General features: G+C 44.0%; 1 protein-coding gene across 2 annotated transcripts in view; it reads right to left on the reverse strand.

The window, feature by feature from the left end:
- USP10 (ubiquitin specific peptidase 10) overlaps window positions 1-15,867 on the reverse strand; it is a 201,214-nt gene that overhangs the window by 131,526 nt on the left and 53,821 nt on the right. For both annotated transcript variants that reach the window (XM_029608088.1, XM_029608089.1), the window contains exon 4: window positions 11,915-12,940. In XM_029608088.1, the coding sequence (XP_029463948.1) occupies window positions 11,915-12,940 (1,026 nt within the window). The remainder of the gene's footprint in view (window positions 1-11,914; window positions 12,941-15,867) is intronic.

Genomic DNA, 15,867 nt, shown 5'->3' on the forward strand with positions numbered 1-15,867 from the left:
AAGCAGGGCCGGGGGGATCTTGTGCTTCCTGCAGGGGTTGAACCCAGGACGCTGCCGGGGTTGATTGCGCCTGAACGAAGGTTTGCAGCCCTTGGAAAAATTCTAACCAGGAGAAGGTCCCTGGGTCCATGTTAATTCCAGGGGGAGTCCGAGTAGGGGCCCCTGGTGGAGAAGCCATCTCGGAGATGCATAGATCCGGGGAGCTATCATCTGTAGTAGTTCCGGACCCGGCTTTAGTTCCCCCTGGGCTTCTTCGCAATGCTGACATAGGTAGGATTCCAGTTCAGGCTGCGCGGCTCTTATGTGGCAAGCTGTGCAAAGAGAGTGCCTTCTGGCCTTCTTGGACGCGGGTGCCATATCCTCTATGTTTAGGCGCACATATAATGTGCTTCAATGCGCGCGTGTAGCTGTAAACGTGGCTGTGCGTATAGTTGTGCGCGTGGGTTGCGCTCGGCTCAGTTGTGCGCATGGTTATGCACTGGTCACCCCTGCACATAAAATGACGCCTCCGAGGGTCTCCCCGTGGACCCCTGCACCAGATCGGGACCTAGCCCCAACTAGGGCTGCTCAACCCGATCGGTGCTCCCTTTTAATCTCACCAGAAGAGAACATAAGAACATAAGAAAATGCCATACTGGGTCAGACCAAGGGTCCATCAAGCCCAGCATCCTGTTTCCAACAGTGGCCAATCCAGGCCATAAGAACCTGGCAAGTACCCAAAAACTAAGTCTATTCCATGTAACCATTGCTAATGGCAGTGGCTATTCTCTAAGTGAACTTAATAGCAGGTAATGGACTTCTCCTCCAAGAACTTATCCAATCCTTTTTTAAACACAGCTATACTAACTGCACGAACCACATTCTCTGGCAATCCGAGCCTCGGAGACGAGACCTGAATTAACAGTTTTTTGCTTACCTGGTATCAGCGCTTACCGATCCCGTGCAAGGACGGTCTCCAGCTGCAGGGGGAGAGGGCTCTTACCTTCACCGCCATGCTCTGTTGTGCACCTGCCGCCTTTCAGCCACTCTGGGGGCTAAGTCCACACCGGGAACCGGCTACCGGACACAGGCACACCTCTGAGGGATATCTGGAAATGACCTCAGGAATTCTCAACTGGGGGAGGGGCTCAATCTTTAAGGTAAAATTGTCTTTTTTCTTCTTTGCTGCAATTGTTAACACTATTCTAGTGTGTGGGATAGTGTTCGCATCTGCTAGGAGACGGAGAGATACTGAAGAGCTGAGGTTACTGCAGGGGTATATATCTAGAGTGATGTCAGCTTTGAAATTTGACTCCATCTCCCATCTGCTAGCAGAAGAGCACATAACCCACTGGTCCTGAGTCCATCTGGCTACACGCTAGGAAATTTTTTATTTTAACTTAGATTTTACTCAAAGGCTGCCTAGGTTGGTTGCAAAGGCAATATCTATCAGAGAGCCACAAAGAAAATATAATTATATAATTCATTTGGCCATTTTGTGGTTTGAAATTTAGAGTCATAATGTTCGGCTCATCTTTTTACCCTTCTGCTCTCCAACCCCAACCAAACAAGGGCAAATAGCAGGGTTATAGAGGGGTTATTTATCCTCTACAGTTCAACTAACCTGCAAGCACAGGAGAAGTTAATAATATAACAGAGTAGTGAAGTTCTTGCAATGCCACACCATACGATGCAGACTATTAATTTTTTTTGGGGGGGGGGGGGGGGGGGGGATGTTTTAGTTGCTGTTTGTAATCTGGCTGACAGAATCTAGCTGCTTTCATTTCCCACCCCCTGCTCCCAGGCAACCTACAAAACAAGCTCAGTCCTACTGGCAGCAGAATGCACTCTGCCCCCTGACCAATAGGAACCACCCTTCTCCAAGAGCTTCAGTTTGTGGTCAGCCTCTGTATCTATCCACTGGGGAGTAGGAGGCAATGGCCAAATATGTTTGGTAACTAGACTGCAAGTTGAACTTGAAACTAATACCTCAAAAAAAAAAAAAAAAAAGGAAATCAGAGGGGAGGGCTTTTTACAGCACATAGCTATTTGCTAACATTAGACATAACCTTAGTATGCATACTGTCTGATAGTTCTTGTTAGTTTTATACATGAGAGACTAACCATCTGTATTAAATATTTTACACTATTTCTACAGGTAAGCATTTTCTTTTCAAAACTGTACTGACTGAACATAAGGAATTGGTAGAGTCACACAGGAATACCAGCAGAGGTGGGATTCAAAAAGCCTGCTCACCAGTCACTCGAGGTGAGCCGTGCAGGAGAGACGGGAGGCAAAGGACAAAGATTTTGAAAACGAAACCAAAACTAATCAGCCACTCCAGAGCTGAGAGCCAGCAGGACGCAACGTGGTGAGTGAGCCGCGCCCCTAAGCAGGCAGCAGGCCTATCAGAGGGCGGCTACTGCCCCCTTTAAACTCCGGCGTATCTCAGAGGCGTCACGCGCCCGGCGTCACGCGCCCAAAGGGGCGCGCTAAGGGGCCTTAGCGCGCCCCTTGGAGCGTCCCTGAGCCTGGGCCGTTACCCACCTCATCCTTTCATTCAGCGACAACTCTTCCACCCATTATACCTCCAGCTGAACACACAGCAACACATCCAGTCTCCAGCAGCACTCATCCAGCCTCCAGCAGTACTCATTCAGCCTCCAGCAGCACTCATCCAGCCTCCAGCAGCACTCATCCAGCCTCCAGCAGCACTCATCCAGCCTCCAGCAGCACTCATTCAGCCTCCAGCAGCACTCATTCAGCCTCCAGCAGCACTCATCCAGTCTCCAGCAGCACTCATCCAATATCCAGCAGTACTCATTCAGCACTCATCCAGCCTCCAGCAGCACTCATCCAGTCTCCAGCAGCACACCCAATCTCCAGCAGCACTCATCCAATCTCCAGCAGCACTCATCCAATCTCCAGCAGCACTCATTCAGCCTCCAGCAGCACGCATTCAGCCTCCAGCAGCACGCATTCAGCCTCCAGCAGCACGCATTCAGCCTCCAGCAGCACATCCAGACTCCAGCAGCACATCCAGACTCCAGCAGCACATCCAGACTCCAGCAGCACTCATCCCGCACCGATCCAACCTTTTCCAACTATGCACTACCGCCCTCGCAACTACAAATCACTCATCCCAATCATGATCTCCCCCACTACACAATTCTTAGGTCTCACTCTATTCACCATCATCCTTTTCAACACGCAATCGCTCACCAACAAAACTCTTATACTCAACGACATACTGCAGGACACAACCCCAGACTTTTGCGCCATAACAGAAACATGGCTCAAATCCACCGATATAACCCTCATTAACCAACTACCAACACAGACTTACGATTTCTTCTCCATCCCTAGACAAAAAAAAAAGAGGAGGGGGTATCTTCTTAGCTGCAAAAAAATCCTTAAGGTTCACACACCACCACATCAGTACAGCTACCAAACTAGAACTAGGATTGTTCAAATCAGAACATCTCCAAATCCTTCTAGTCTATGCCCCTCCAGGATTACTAGAGTCAGATGCCTCACCTATTATCGAAACCATAACTTTACATCTCAATCTTGACTCCCCTGCTATAATCCTGGGCGACTTCAACTTACATGTTGACAAAGTCCCCCTTTCAACAAACTGTGAAGCTTTCCTCACCGCAATGTCAGCGATGGGTTTCAAACAACAAATCAACAAACCCACCCAACAAAGCAGGCCACACGCTCGATCTCTTCTTTACAAACTCTGGCATTTCCCTTACAAAACAACCAAATTGCAAAAAAGTCCCATGGTCTGACCATTCACTAATCTCCACCAGCTTTTCTTTACCAAGATCAGACTCCAATCTTAACTCAAGACCCTCTTTCCTATACAGAAAACCTTGCACCTCGGAACACCTCAGCAACCTCCTAACCTCAGATCTACCACTCATCGATGTCTCTACGCCCAACTCTGCCCTTCAATCCTGGTCCAAAATAACAAAATCTATAGCAAACACTCTCTGCCCACTGACAACCAAAATAAGGTCGTCTAATGCATCCAAAAGACAACCCTGGTTTAATGATGAACTGCGAAAGCTCAAACAACTACTTCGGCAGAAAGAAAGAAAATGGCGCAAAGCCCCTTCACCGGCCTCACTATCTGACTACAAACGCTCACTCCATCTATACAAAAGTAGCACGCTGAAAACCAAAAGAGACTATTATGCCAGGAAGGTTCATCATCTCATCTTTGACTCAAAAGCTTTATTCGCCTTCGTTTCCAGCCTCACTAAACCTGTCATTCCAGATATCCCACCCGAGTTAGCCCAGACTAAGGCAGATGAACTGGCTCTTCATTTCAACAAAAAAATATCTGATCTCCTTAATCAGCTGATTACAAACACTATTTATTTTATTTATTTATTAAGGCTTTTATATACCGAATTTCTTGATACAAATCAAATCAATTCGGTTTACAATGAACTAAGTAGAATATACAATTAACCAATCAACAAGAGATACAGAGCATACAGTTACATTATAACAAGGAAGCCTTAACTTGGAGTAGGAAAATAAAGAAGGGGTGAACGGAGCAATAAATATATAAAGTGCAATAAAATAGAATAAATACTATATACAGTGGAGGGGGCTAGGAGGGGGCTAGGAGCTGGGGCTAGGAGCCAACCTCTCTTTAATGGATATTAGGCATGAAAAATTTGGAAAAGTTTTGTTTACAGAGATGTGTGGTGAACAATTCTAGATCAGGCAATGGAGTTTGTGGTGGGGAAGGCTTGGCTGAACAGCCATGTCTTTAGTTTCTTTTTAAAAGTTGTTAGACAAGTCTCCAGTCTGAGGTCCGGAGGCATGGTGTTCCACATGGAAGGGCCTGCTGTAGAGAGTGACCGGTCTCTGATGTTTGCATGGTGCACTAATTTGATTGTAGGAACGTGTAAAGATCCCTTGTAAGCATCCCTTAAAGGCCTGGATGTCGAGTGCAGTCTGAGAGGATGAGACAGATCAAGCGGGGTTTGATGGTGGATATTTTTATGAATGATTGTGAGAGATTTATGGAGGATCCGGAAGTTTACTGGGAGCCAGTGGAGATCTTTTAGAATAGGAGAAATATGCTCTCTCCGATTGGTATTTGTCAAAATCCTTGCCGCTGCATTTTGTAGCAGCTGGAGCGGTTTAATGGTAGAGGCTGGAAGACCATGCAGGATGGAGTTGCAATAGTCGATCTTAGAGAACAGAATGGCTTGGAGGACGGATCTGAAATCGTAGTGGAATAGGAGCTGTTTGAGTTTTTTGAGTACTTGTAACTTGTAAAAGCACTCCTTAGTAGTGTGTTTTATAAAATGCTTTAGGTTAAGGTGACTGTCGATTAAGACTCCAAGATCTCTGGCGTGTGATATATGTGGAATATTTTGTGATTGGAGAAGTATGGGACTACCTTCTGGAGTAATTAGTAAGAGTTCGGTTTTAGAAGTGTTGAGCACAAGGTTGAGGCTGGATAAGTAGTGGTTTATAGTTTGTAGATGAGCGTTCCATAACTTGAGTGTTGAGTCCAATGATTTGGATATAGGGATTAAAATTTGAAGGTCATCTGCGTAAATATAAAATTTGAGTTTGAGGTTTGAAAGTAAGTGGCAGAGGGGGAGAATGTAGATATTAAACAGGGTGGGTGATAGGGAGGAGCCCTGGGGGACGCCAAAAGGAGCATTAGTATGAGGTGATTCCACTACTGCTCCAGACAACTCATATCTCCCCCAAAACAAAGACATACAGCTTAACGCCTTCGAACCCATTACAATCACAGAGATACATTCGGTGTTAAAGAGAATGAAACCGTCATCACACCCATTTGATCAAATCCCTTCTAAAATGCTTCTTCTCATCCCTGACACTATAGCAAAAACCCTGGCAGAAATCATAAACTGCTCCCTATCACACGGTATCTACCCAGATGACCTAAAAACTGCCTCAATCAAGCCTCTGCTAAAAAAACCAAATCTAAACGCATGTGATCCCAACAACTTCCGCCCTATTTCCAACCTCCCATTCATAGCTAAAATCATGGAAAAATTGGTAAACACCCAACTATCCAACTACCTAGAGGACCACAGTATTCTGTCCCCAAACCAATATGGTTTTCACAAAGCCGCAAGCACCGAAACACTACTACTCTCTCTCACGGACTACCTCATTTCTGGAATTGATAAAGGCCAAACATTTTTACTAATCCTCCTAGACTTCTCGGCGGCCTTCGACACCGTCAATCACGCCCTCCTTCTAAAACAACTGGCAAACATTGGATTGACAGGTGCTACACTAAACTGGTTCAAAACATTCCTAGAAAACAGAGGATATAGAGTCAAAATCCACAATAAAGAATCCCAATACCACCCTTCTAACAGAGGAGTGCCGCAAGGTTCATCACTTTCACCCACGCTCTTTAATGTCTACCTGTTACCACTATGTCAACTTCTTACAAAATTAAGCCTGAAACACTTCCTGTTCGCAGACGATGTACAGATCGTAATTCCCATAAAAGAAACAATCTCAAAAACAATGGAATTCTGGGACAGTTGCTTATTAGAAATTAAACTTCTCCTCACCAGCCTAAACCTCGTACTCAATGCTTCGAAAACGGAATTCCCGCTCATATCACCGGAAAACAATAACTCACTTCCAAAACCACCCACACTCCTTCAAACAACCCACGTAAGAGATCTAGGAGCTATCTTAGACAATCGTCTCAACCTCAAAACATTCATTAACCAAACCACCAAAGATTGCTTCTACAAATTACATATTCTGAAAAGAATTAAACCACTTTTCCACGCTCAAGACTTTAGAACAATCTTGCAAGCAATAATCTTTTCTAAACTAGATTATTGCAACTCATTACTACTAGGCCTCCCAGCTTCTTATACCAAACCCCTTCAAATGGTTCAGAACTCTGCAGCCAGAGTGCTTACAAATTCCAGGAAAATTGACCACATCTCCCCCATCCTCAAAAACCTCCATTGGTTACCTATCCACTATAGAATCATGTACAAATCCATCAACATCATATACAAGACCATTAACCAACACACACAACTCGATCTACAAATACCACTTAAAAAATACACTTCCGCCAGACCCATCAGGGAATACTACAAAGAGTCACTCCAAATTCCAAAACCTTCCAACATAAATCCTTGAGTCTCAGAGCCTTCTCTTCAGCAGGTCCATCTCTTTGGAACTCTATCCCACCGGATTTGAGACAGGAACCATGCTCTCTAACATTTAGAAAAAGACTAAAAACTTGGCTTTTCAAAAAAGCATTTCCAAGCCTTGAATTAAACCTCCACTCTTCAACACAAACTCGCATGCAATAACTGGATCTAAATAAGAATCCAACTACCATAAACTTACGCACATCATTACCTGCGGAGTTTTATCATATTATTATCATTCACTACTGTGTCATATTTATTCTCTTGGTTACTTATTTTACCGTTTCATATTTATGTACTGTCCCATTTATTCACATAGGCTTATTTATTCACTCCGCTATACTACTACACTAATTGGCTGAAATGTAAATATTGCATTGTTCAATCTCTCCCCTCTTCCAGCTCCAAGTTAATTTTCCCTGTTTTATTGTTTTATTGTAACTTTCTCACCCTTCAATTGATTCTCTGTATTTAAAGTTCACAGTTCTATTGGGAATATTGTTATCACGTTACCTTATGCTTTTCACACATTGTTAATTGTAAACCGGGTTGATGTGATGCCAGTCATGAAACTCGGTATAACAAAAACAATAAATAAATAAATAAATAAATAAATAAAATGACTGTAATCTTGGGTGCGCCGATTAACATGCTGTCTCTCTTATAAACAACACACCAGATAATTAAGAAACTTTTTGAATGCTCTTTGCACTCAATTCCTGTATGTTTGGGTAAAAGAGGTATACCAAAAAAAAAAGTTCCAATGGAATTAAAGTATCAAAGTAATTACCGAATCAATGTCTTTTCTTCTTAATTAGGGTTTCAAAAATTCACTCGACTACTTATTTGGGAGCAAGTGCATTTTCTGGGCTCATGAGACGACCCAAGGAGCATAAGACAGCAGAAACAAACATCTTTGGCATAATCAGGGCCTGGGGGAGCCAGAAGCATCCTGGGGGGGCCTGGGAATGGAAAGAAAAGGTGTCCAGACTTGGGAAGAGAATGGAGACAAGGAGACAGCATGAGAAGGCTACAGTGGGAGTGGAGGGGGAAGAAAAGAAAAAAATGAGGCAGAGTGGAAAAGAAAGAGCTGCAGCAGAAGAGATGTGGGGTGTAAGAGGAGAGTTAGAGGTAGTGTTTGGGGTTTGTACTTGCCAGGGAACAAATACACTCACCATGTACGCCCCTCCAAAAATATATCACTAAATTACTTGGGGGAGGGGGGGGGGGGGAGACACACACACATAGGCAAGAGCATTTCAGTCCTGGCAAGATAAGGAATGACAGAAACACTGTCAATAATAAATTCCAGTATATAATCAAAACAGCATGATCCAGGAAGTGCTGCTCTCATTTCTCTACCTTTCAGGTCTCAGCCACACAGTACTTTTCCTAATTTGAGAACTGGCTAAGGAGCAAATGACTAGTGTTACAGTTCTGAGAGAGGACCTTTCAAGGTCACATCTAATAATGTAACCATACAATTCTAGAAAATGCAACCATTTATCCAAAACTAAAGATTTCAGGCTAATGCAAAAGGAAAACTGGTCCTTGACTTAACCTTACAGCTGCATATAACTCAGTAACAGGATCAGAGGGGTCACTGATAACAAGGGACTGAGAATTATGGCCTCATCTTATTATGAAGCTCCTACAAGTTTTATATTTATAAGGTGATGTGTGTTTAAATTAAAATACATCCTAAAACTATAAACCAGAGGAGAAGGAGCAAGGTAATTTTTTTGGAAAGAGTGGGCACTAGCCCAATTTTCTGAAACAAAGGCCAAACTTTTTTTTTATAGCATTTTCTTTTTAAACATGTTTTTGGTCCCTCGAGCCTCTCTTCTTGAGTGACCAGTAATGAGAGGGACAGCTGCTTTTTTGCCTGGGCCTGGCTCATTAACTCTTCAATCCAGACCCTGACAGCATCTTCAAGCCCTCCTCGTCTCCCTTCCAGGCCCGTGGCAGCTTCTCCAGCCTGGGACCAGTTCTTCTGGTGATGACCAGGGACAGATGCAGGTCCTAAGTACCAAATTTTAGGTGCCTACGTGACCTGGTACCAGGATTTTTCCAAGCCTGACAATAAAACCTTTCTCCCTAGGAAATGAATGGTGTGAAGCAAACCTACTAGTGAAATAAGGATGGTGCACGTTCATTCAAGCCCACCGACAGAGTGGCTGAACCCTACCTAGTGCACTGTACTTTTATAAGATATGTAAAAAAAAAAAAAAAATTACTTGGCCTTGAACTTTTCCCCAAGCTGCTGGCCTCCCAATTTCTTTACTATGGGGTTGATAGAGGTAAGATGTGAGGGAGAAGACAAGAGATAGGAGGTACAAATGGAGAACAGAGAAGGGAAAGAGGAGCAACCATGGGCAGAGATGTGGGTGATGGGAGGAGGGGGAGAGATGGGGTAGGTGGAAGAAGAGGAATAGCACAAGGAGAAAATTCGCACCATGTGGTAGGGAAGATGAGCTCCACAGGGAGGAATAGAAGAAAGAAGAAATGTGGGGAGACTGAGGATGCCATTTTAAGTTTGTGGTTCAGAAATAAACTCTGACCCTCAAGTTCTGCACACCCAGGGCTGGTTTTCAGGATTTCTAGAAGTAATATTTAGATATATTTGCATAGATTCAAGATCTAGGTTTACTTGCATAATTTGGCTCTCCTGGAAAGCAGACTTCCTGACAACACTTAAGATCAGATGCTGAAAAATGAGAAGCAAATGATCCTGCTGGAAGATAAGAAGCTTTAAAAACATTGCCAGCTATCTGGCTGAGATTATCAACTGTTCACTCACAAGGTATCTACCCAGATGCCCTAAAATTAGCTACGCTTAAGCCCATACTCAAGAAACCAAATCTGGACACTGGTGACCCCAACAATTTCCGTCCTATATCCAACTTGCCTATCATCGCCAAAATTATGGAGAAATTAGTCAGACAACTATCAGAGTATCTGGAAGAACACAACATTCTCCCTCTTCACAATATGGCTTCCGCAAATCACGAAGCACAGAAACCCTGCTAGTTGCCCTCACTGACCACCTCAGCATGGGCTTAGATAAAGGGCATTCCTTTCTGCTGGTGCTTCTTGATATATCTGCAGCGTTCGACACAGTAAACCATACAATCCTGCTAAATCGTTTATCAGATATAGGTATAACAGGAATGGCCCTCAGATGGTTCAACTCCTTTCTCAGCAACAGAGGATACAAAGTCAAAGTGAATAATAAAGAGTCTCCACATATCAATTCTACTCTTGGAGTTCCCCAGGGCTCCTCCCTTTCACCCACCCTCTTCAACATCTACCTCCTTCCCCTCCGCCATTTGCTCACGAGTTTAAAGCTCAAATTCTACATATTTGCAGACGATGTTCAAATCCTGATCCCTATATCCAAATCCATTACAAAATCACTTAAGTGGTGGGACAACTGCCTACAAGCAATAAATCTCCTCCTCACTGACCTCAACCTGATACTGAACCCCGCCAAGACGGAACTCCTTATTTCACCTGACGACGGTGTCCCCCCAACAACAATCCCTCACTAACACTCTAATCACACATGCAAGAGATCTGGGAGTTATAACTGACAGCCAGCTGAGCTTAAAGAAGTTCAATCAATCACACAACAAAAGAGTGCTTCTATAAGTTACAGGTACTGAAGAGACTTAAGCCACTACTGTACTTCCAAGACTTCAGAACAGTACTCCAGACCGTGCTGTTCTCTAAGATTGACTACTGCAATGCTATTCTTCTAGGTCTCCCATCTTCCACCACCAAACCTCTCCAGATGCTCCAAAATGCAGCTGTGAAAATTCTAACAAACACCAACAGGAGAGAGCATATAACGCCTATCCTCAAAGATTTGCATTGGCTCCCTATAAGCTACAGAATTCTTTTCAAATCACTCACCATCCTCCATAAAACTATTCATCACCTGGTCCCGCTTGACCTACAAATCCCACTTAAACTGTACCAGACCCGTCAGGGAGGCTTACAAGGGATCTCTATATGCCCACTCCTTCAAAGCCGCCCATTTCTCATCTACCAGGGACCGGGCCTTCTCGTTAGCTGGTCCCACCATCTGGAATGCCATACCTCCAGATCTTAGACTGGAACCCTGCCTACAGACTTTCAAAAAAAATCTTATGACGTGGCTGTTCAGACAAGCCTTCCCCAACCAGGGCTAACAATAGACACACAGCATCAGGCACATCTAGATAAGATCATAACCCTCTGCACTTACTTCTTCCTCGTAATTAGTTCATGAGTTATCTGTCCCCCACTATGCTCTTCCTTCCCAGTTACATACCCCTGTTTTATTGTAACTTTAAACTTCCACTAGTTAATGTTATGTTATTTCTTTGTTCCTTGTAAACCGATATGATATTTTTTCACGAATGTCGGTATATAAAAATGGTAAATAAATAAATAAATAACTACCTGAGATCTAGAAGTATGGTCAAAGGAAGCTGAAAATTCATCAGTTCTTTGACCTACGTCTTAATTATGTAACTAATCATTAACCATTTTCAGGGAGAGATTAAACTCAGTTTGAAGTATATTACAGGTCAGACCCAGCAGTGTATTACAGTACAAGAAGCACAGTACAAGACCCAGCAGTGTATTACAGTACAAGAAGCACAGTTCTAAATATCACTTTCAGCCTTGCACAGAGATCAAACATACCAGCCTTTAACTCTCATTTTGCTCTGTTGAGAGTACACTGTACCTGCAATCTGTAACGCCACAGGATCCTCTGAAACTGGAACAGGCCCTTCTTTTACTTCAACCTGTTTTTCAGGGACCAGAGGAGATGTGGCAGGAGGGGCATATTTAGTCTCAACATAGGCCACAGATGTGGATGCTGAGGGCTTGGAATTGTGAAATAGACTAGCCCAAGACTTTGCAGGCTGATTCACGGAGTACGATCCTGAAACAGCAGCTGCAGCCTCAGCAGTGGGTAAAGCATCCTCTGGTTTTAGTTGCTCTGAGTCTGTGCTTTCCTCGGCGTGCAATTCCACCCCATTGGTACCTGTGCCTTCTCCAGGGGTTTCAAGTGTTTGTCCATTAGCAACTCCAAGATTTTCAGTAGTATCGGTATCAGCATAAGGCTGCACAACAGCTGTCCTTATTGGGCTATCCCTTTCATTCTCTGAGGGAATGCAAGATTGTTCAGAATTTGCAACACTGCATACCTCAGGCTGCCCAGCAGTCCTGGTATTTTCTAGTGCACTGGAAACAGAAACATCAGGCAGCGCTTCATTTATGAAGTCCACGGAATTGTCTGGGCTGTTACAAGTCCTTGGGGAGCCTGATGAGACTGGCAAATCTCCTGTAAATTCTGCATCGTCCGTGTTTAAATTGTCAACTCCAGATGAATTTGCATGGCCATTCACAAGAGTCTCAGGAAGAATGCCACCATCACTGGCATCTTCCAAATAACTGTAGTATCCTGGAGGTCTCTTTTTCTTCTTTTTTCGCTCCCTCTGTCCAAGGCCAGACATGCCGTCACTGTCAGGGTTACCAGCACTATCCAGAGAAAGGGCAACCTCTGGGAAACGGCAGTCAAGAGAGTCATAGTTACTTTCCATAAGGTCATCATCATGGGTTTTCTGGGAAGGTGTGCAGCCAAGAATGAATTCTGGGGCCTGAGGATTCAGAGTACTTGAAATACTGTAGTCTGTGTTATTCAACACAGATGCATCTAACTCAATAACTTCATTGACACCAAACTCGATTCTCTGATACTCTTCCCCTGCAGAGAATGAAAAATATGAAAATATCACTGACCACTTTCAGGGTTCATATACAGGGAACAAGAACTTTGAGACAGATGGGATCTTGGAATACGTCGGGGTATTATTTTAATATTACCATGTTTCTTTATTCCTCTTTCAATATGAATTTGAAGGTGTTAAAGCTTTGGCATATTGAACACTGCTCTTATGGATATTTGCAATGGCAACCTGCAATAGGAACTATTCGAGAGGTAGAAAAGCTTATGCTCTGTTGGAATTCTGCAACACTAGTACCACGTTTCCCAACCCCCTCCTTTAGGCACACCTACCCAGTCAGGTTTTCAGGACTGCCACAATGAATATGCATGAGATAGATTTGCATACACTGGATCCCCAATGTGTGCACATCTCTCATGCATATTCATTCTGGATATCCTGAAAAGCTGACTGGTTAGGTGTGCCTGCAGAAGAGGGTTGGGAAATACTGCTCTAGTACAAATCTGTATCCCTGACATAGCAATGCTGTATGCCACAATACCCCAGAAACAAACTAGATCAATGTTGGCAAGTTGGTGGTGGCCACAGGGACATAGAAGGCTGGATGTTTAGGTAATGGCCTCACTAGTTTTTGGTAGCTGTTTAGTTTAGTTTGTGGTAAAGACATAGGGGATAGAGTGGCTGGATTACGTAAGGAAACTTGCATGTTCATACCCAAAATAGCAGACACACAAAGGGGCCAACGCAATACCATGCGCTGCGGCTAGTGAACAGTTTAATATGCGATTGGATGCGTGTTTTGAACTACAGTACATAACCCCAAATGCAATACAGGGATTAGTGCATCCAAAACGCACACCCAACCCATCATATAGGAGATAGCGCTCATCACACGTAAATTCCATATAGATGAGGCTATTAGCTAATACTCGTGATGCAAAAAATTTCTCGCTAGGCCAGTGCACCTATTGCAATGCAGCAAATTTTACCCCAGCCCAGGGCTGGCATAAAAGGTATGCTGCTCTAAAGGGCTCATTGATAAAAACAAAAAGCCTGCATTCTGTGATTCTTCCTAATAGTATCGCTGCGATACTAATGTAGGAGGAACCACATAAAGCAGCATAAAGCAGATTCCGGTAAAAAATAATAATAATAATAATTCTGGGTGCCCATTATAAATGCACAAACATACATGGTCCAGGCCATGTATCTTGTGCATGTATATTGTGCCAGTAGCGAGGAAAAAACAGATGCTCGTATCGAGCGTCCATTTTCCCAACCCGCAGTGACAGCCTCATCTCCAGTGCGCCTGATGCCGAGGAGGTGCTAGGGACAAAACTTTCCCTGGCGCCTCCTTTTTAGTGCAACCCCTCATTTAAATAATGCATCACACGCCCAAGAGAAATGGCTGGGTGCGCGTGAGGAAAATGGGCGCTCAACAGGGAGCGCCCGTTTTCTACACACAAATATTGCATCAGCCCCAAAGAGAAAGAAAAACTGCCTTGGATAATGAGAAATTACTACTTACCTGATAATTTCCTCTCTCTTAGTCCAGACAGATGGATTCAGGGCCAGTTGGTTATGCACTTCTACCAGCAGATGGAGATGGAAGAAACTGACATCACAGTATATATACTTCTGCAGTGACACCAGCCTGCCAGTATTCTCTTCAAAAGCCAACTGTGGACAGACTAGCAAAAACCTGATCAATAAGAGATAACATTTTTAGTACTCAACCAATAAGATTTTAGTACTCAACCAATAAGAAACACTGAGCTCAGTCTAGGGACTGGACTAATACCAGTAATCCCTGGAACACATAGCCTCTCAGGAGGACCATAACACAATCATTCGGTAGCCAAGGGCAGGAAGCTGGATTCATCCGTCTGTCCTAAAGAAATTATCGGGTAAATAGTAATTTCTCATTTCTTAGCATCCAAACAGATGAATACAGAACCACTGGGATGTACCCAAGCTACTCCAAATAAGATAGGAGGCTGCCGCAGTCCAGTCAAAACCGCACATGCAAAGGCCCCGCGTCCTCCTGGGCCTGCACATAGAAACGATAATACCTGGAAAAGGTATGTAAGAAGGACCACGTCGCAGCTCAGCAAAATGTCAACAGGAGACAGTAACCTAACTTCCACCCATGAAACTGCCTGAGCTCTAGTGGAATAAGCCTAACCTGACTAAATAAAGGCTTTTCAGCATCCACATATGCAGCCATGACTACCTCCTTGATCCAGCAAGCTACTGTAGCCCACAAAGCCAGTTCGCCCTGTATACCTCCACCATGAAGGACAAACAGGTGATCTGTCTTTCGGAAAGGTTTGGAAATCTCCAGATACCTCACGACATATCTCTTGACTTCCAAAGATCACAACAGGCAATATTCCTCCACATCTCCGTCTCTATTCAGAGACGGCAGGGAAATGGACCAATTCAAATGAAAATCTGAAACTTTTGGCAAAAAAGGAACAGTACGCATCTGAATCGCCCCTGGAGTCTCCCAAAGGAACAGCTCCCAGCAAGACAAGGCCTGCAGCTCGGAAATTCGACATGCAGAACATGTCACCACCAGAAACACCGTTTTCAAAGTCAGTAATCGCAACGAAAGGCTGCGCTTCAGTCAAAAGGTAGGACTCACCAAGAAATCCAAAACCAGATTAAGACTCCACAAGGGTACCAGCAATCGCAAGGGAGGATGAATATGTTTCATCCCCCTTCAAGAAAACAGGCCACATCTGGATTCACCATTCACCTGGCCCCTGAAATAGGCAAGAGCCATTACCTGTACCTTCAAGGAATTACGGGCCAACCCTTTATTCAATCTATCCTGTAAAAAATCCAAAATGAGCGGAATCTTAACTGAATGAAGAAGCACTCCCCAGTCTTCACACCAAGCCTCAAATATATGCCACGCCCGCAATAGGCTAAAGAAGAGGAG

The sequence above is a fragment of the Rhinatrema bivittatum genome, chromosome 7 (assembly GCF_901001135.1).
Source record: "Rhinatrema bivittatum chromosome 7, aRhiBiv1.1, whole genome shotgun sequence".
Classification (NCBI taxonomy): domain Eukaryota; kingdom Metazoa; phylum Chordata; class Amphibia; order Gymnophiona; family Rhinatrematidae; genus Rhinatrema; species Rhinatrema bivittatum.